The 4,356-nt window shown below is 36.9% G+C and overlaps 1 protein-coding gene across 2 annotated transcripts in view; it reads right to left on the bottom strand.

Annotated features, from left to right (window-relative positions):
• Kiaa0825 (KIAA0825 ortholog) overlaps window positions 1-4,356 on the bottom strand; it is a 309,933-nt gene that overhangs the window by 172,780 nt on the left and 132,797 nt on the right. Inside the window, exon 11 of one of the 2 annotated variants that reach the window (XM_026783752.1) lies at window positions 3,534-3,716. The exons of the other annotated variant lie outside the window; for it this stretch is intronic. Within the exon in view, the coding sequence (XP_026639553.1) occupies window positions 3,534-3,716 (183 nt within the window). The remainder of the gene's footprint in view (window positions 1-3,533; window positions 3,717-4,356) is intronic. 2 annotated transcript variants of the gene reach the window in all.

Genomic DNA, 4,356 nt, shown 5'->3' on the forward strand with positions numbered 1-4,356 from the left:
TGAGTCTTGTTGATATTGTAGGGTAGTGCTCCTGCAATGTTTACCCTGAGTCTTGTTGATATTGTAGGGTAGTGCTCCTCCAATGTTTACCCTGACTCTTGTTTATCTGTTCATGGGGGGGGGGGGTCTCAACTTTTTCTACCGAGAAATATACTGCTATGCTCATTCCTACACAATTTATTTTTTTAATTTATGGTGTGCACATGCGCTTTCATGGCTGGGTCATAAGATCATATGCTTAACATTTCATTTAAGCATACACTGTACTCAACAGAAAGAATTGCATATGTCATTTGTTCTTGAGATGAAAAAGTTTTAATTGAAAATACAGCTTTCTTTGGGGACTGTGAGATAGTTAGAAAAAGCACAGGCTAAGGCCATAATCTCAAGGACCTCACATTAGCATGGCTTCTAAAGAAAGCTCTGGGTAAACAACCCTGGGATACATTGGAATGTGGTGACTGAAAAGGCACATGAACCCTCTGTGACTCACTAAGACATGAGTCTACACCTTTCCTATTTTTAGGATGCTAAGCTCTGACTGGCATGCCAACATTTATATTCAAAGACCACTGTTCTATGTTATTAAATGCTGGGATTACCTACTTATACCAACTTCTTGTAAATTAGGCATTTTGCTATGACATATGAAAACATTTTGGATAAGAAGTATTTAATTTTAATAGTCAGAATTTATCAACCTTTTCTAAAATCGCTTGTGGGTAGTTTAATAGCTCACTGTTGTGACCCTTGCACTGTTGTGCAGGGAATAGTGTTTTGTTTTAACCAATTCATGAAGAAAAGTTTAAAAAAGAATGTACATTTTTTAACATGTTTTGTTCTTCCTGAAAAGATTTTAAAATTATGTGTCATTGCCCTGGGAATTAGTGGTTCGACACTAGGCTCAGAATGAACCAACTTTCAGCTTATCTGTCAAAACCATGGGAAACAAAGGCAGACCCCTTCTTACAAGTCATGTCATGCCAAGTGACAATGGCAGGTACATTCAATTTTGTTACTTTTCCTTCCCCAAGTCCTTAAAGCATATGGTGTAATTTTCATCATGAGCTAGAGAGGAGGGTTTTCTTAGAATGTTAATAATCAGATAATGTCATATCTCAGCTATATAAAATGACTTGAAAGCCAATAGGGTTTACAAAAGACACATATATCCCTCCTTGGTGAAGAACACACTGCCTTATAGACTTCCCTTGTTACAAAAAACAAAATGCATTCCAAGATTTGATTCATATTCCAAGATAATAATAAAAACAGAATAAACACAAATAGATAAAGTTTGTAAATATTTTGGAATTGAGAACTTTCAAAGCCATGAAAATATATTTGGGGGTTTGCTCATTCATGAGACATAGGCTCATGTTTTATATTAAGTAAATCTAGAGGTTGTGTTTGGAACAAAATGTTCCACAATCATGGTTGAAATTAGCAATTTGAATTTGCTGAGTGAGGTTACAACTGCACAAATCTCAGTGTTGAGTACTAGCATAGTAGGTAAAAAGTTTCAAAAGGCCATACGTTAAAAATAATAAATATATGTCTCATTATTACTATAAAATATACAATCTGTGATCATAATTTGTTTTGCAAATGCATTTGGAGGTTAAAAGTTTTCAGTTCATCTGTGAGAAACCATGAAATTCAATATTGCTCACCATGACCAATCCATAAAATTTGTCAGGTGGTTCCTGATTTTCACAGGGCCTTTTTCTGAGATGAACTGAAAGCATAGCAATTTTTTCATCTAAGGTAATCAGTTTATTTTACTAGGATTTATTAGGGGCTTCAAATTTAAGCTTTTTATATTGTAAGCCATTTGTATATAATCTCAACCTTATGTTAGTTTTCCTCACTGCTCCTCCTCCTCTCTCAAATAGTTTTCTGCTTATAAACAAGTTCTCAGCATCTTTTGCAAGAAGGAAGAAACTGCTAGGAAAGGGTATGTGTCAAGCCATAGCAGAGCTGAAAACAAAGCTGGTAATTACTCGTACGCCATGGCCATGTAAGCTCAGAGTGTTTCAGAAGAAAAGTCTGTGTATCACTCTAAGTAGAATTCACAGAAAAGAGCATTCTGCCTAATTTATCCTAAGTAATAAAAACATTATTGACATTTTTAATACTGTTCAATAAAGTAAGAATACATAATTATTTAATCTTTGAATATAAAAACAAACACTTTAATGGGAAATTTAAAAAATGATATTAAAGTTTGTTCATAAGATCTATTCCAAGGTTTCCTATTAGAATCAAGATAAATTGAAATTAAAAGTAATTTGAATTTTTATATTTTACTTTTATTTATAAGAAATGTATTTTACTTTTAGTATAATTACTGATCCAGCTTTACATGCCATTACTAGTTAAGACATAAAAACCTAATGTTAAGATATGGCAGATTTATGGAAAGTACGGAACCATTAGATCTTGTTCAAATTTGAGCACATTTAGAATTTTTTTAAAACTGTGTATTTTTAAATTAGAACCAATTTACCATATAAAAAGTGTAAATTACTGGGGCACAGGAGACAGCTCAGTGATGGGAGATTCCCCTCTGTATGTTGTGAACCATTGGGTAATGAATAACGCTGCTTTGGCCTCCCAGTAGGCAGAACAGAGCAAGGTTGGAATTCCAAGCAGAGATAGAGGAGAAAAGTAGGGGGAGTCAAGGAGATGCCATGTAGCTGCTGAAAGAGACAGATGCCATGGAACCTTACCAGTAAACCCTGAGCTCTGTGGTAAAATATAAAATAATGGAAATGGGTTAATTTAAGATATAAGAGCTAGCTAGCAATACGCTTAAATGATTGGCCAAGCAGTGCTGTAATATAGTTTTGGCGTGATTATTTCAGGCCTTGGCAGATGGGAAATGAACAAGCAGCCTCTGCCCACAGCTCAGTGCTTAAAAGAGAATATTGCTCTTGAAGAAGACACAAATTCAATTCCCAGCACTAACATCAGGCAGCTTACAACCTTCAGTTTCAGAGGATATGGCAACTTCTGGATTAAAGGCACCAGAGCCCACCTGTGTATACCACCCCCCGCATATAGACAAAATAAATTTTAAAAGTTGGAAGTTATTAGATACAGAGACAGAGAGATGGATGGAAGGATAGGTAGGTGATAGATAAGGCAGACAGACAGACAGACAGACCCTACTCAAAAAGTAAAAGTTAATGCTTGGCATGACTGCGCAAGCTCATCATCCCAGGACTCAGGAGGAGGAGGAGACAGAAGGATCTCATCTTTGAAGACAGTAAAGGCCATATAGTAAGACTGTTTCAAAAAACAGAAAAATCAAGAAGAAGAAGCTTAAAATATATCAAGGGCTTATTCACTGAATAGGACTGACCAATGGACATAAAGCATATTTGGAGTAACTAAATAGCTTTGAGGACTTGTTCATATTCAATATAAAATATCTCAATTTGTAATATTGAAATGTACTTCAGAGTACTTCTACTTAGTATTAATACAGAATTTAAAAACAGATATGATAAAACATATTTGATACTTACTTATATAATTCTGTTAGTGGTGATGTCAAAATTGCTAATGTTGTAAAGAGGTTGTTGCAATGAGTATGAATTTTAAAAATTTTATGGTTGTTATACTCATGAGGATTCAAAATTTCCTGTACAGAGGTACAAACTGACCATAATAACTTCTCAGTGCATATTAAGATTGCCGTGACATCAAGTCTATTGCAAAGAGAGAAAAAAAATCATGTTAAGTAAAACAGTGTTATGGCTTGTTTTATACACACTTCTCTGTGCATCCTAAGCATATGTAAGAACAGAAAGGTACAGTTACACATCAGATATATCTACACAGATAGACCCAAACCAGGAAGTGTTAAGACACCTTTGAATGCTCAGGAGTTGGATGGCCCATAACACAATTGCTTTTAGAATGGCAAGAGCTGGCAACTGGTGGGTGACCCGGGGCGCGCAGAAGGCTGGCTTTCTGGGGGAACCTTCTGAGGGCCAGTGGTCTTCTTTTGACAGTTGTGTGGCCCTTCCGTCCGGCTGGGCTTCTGATTCTGCCTTGCTTGTTTATGACGATCCCTCATCCCTACTAACCAGGACATGAGAACCCTCAGGTGGAAAAGCAATTAAAGAAAATACTCGAGGCAAGGTAGGCGCTTTGTTTACGAGCTACCCAACCAGCACAGGGACCTGATCTCGGTGCCAGGAGAGCCAACATTGGGGTGAGTTTCTGACCCCGTGGCACCAGCCCGGGACAGGGAACTCAGAAGTTCCTCAACCCCCTATCCTTCTTGGGCTCTCTGCAGGGCCTCTACTCCCTGCATACTGTCTCTTTCTTCCTATCCCACCCAGC

Source organism: Microtus ochrogaster, chromosome 19 (assembly GCF_000317375.1).
Source record: "Microtus ochrogaster isolate Prairie Vole_2 chromosome 19, MicOch1.0, whole genome shotgun sequence".
Taxonomy (NCBI): Eukaryota; Metazoa; Chordata; class Mammalia; order Rodentia; family Cricetidae; genus Microtus; species Microtus ochrogaster.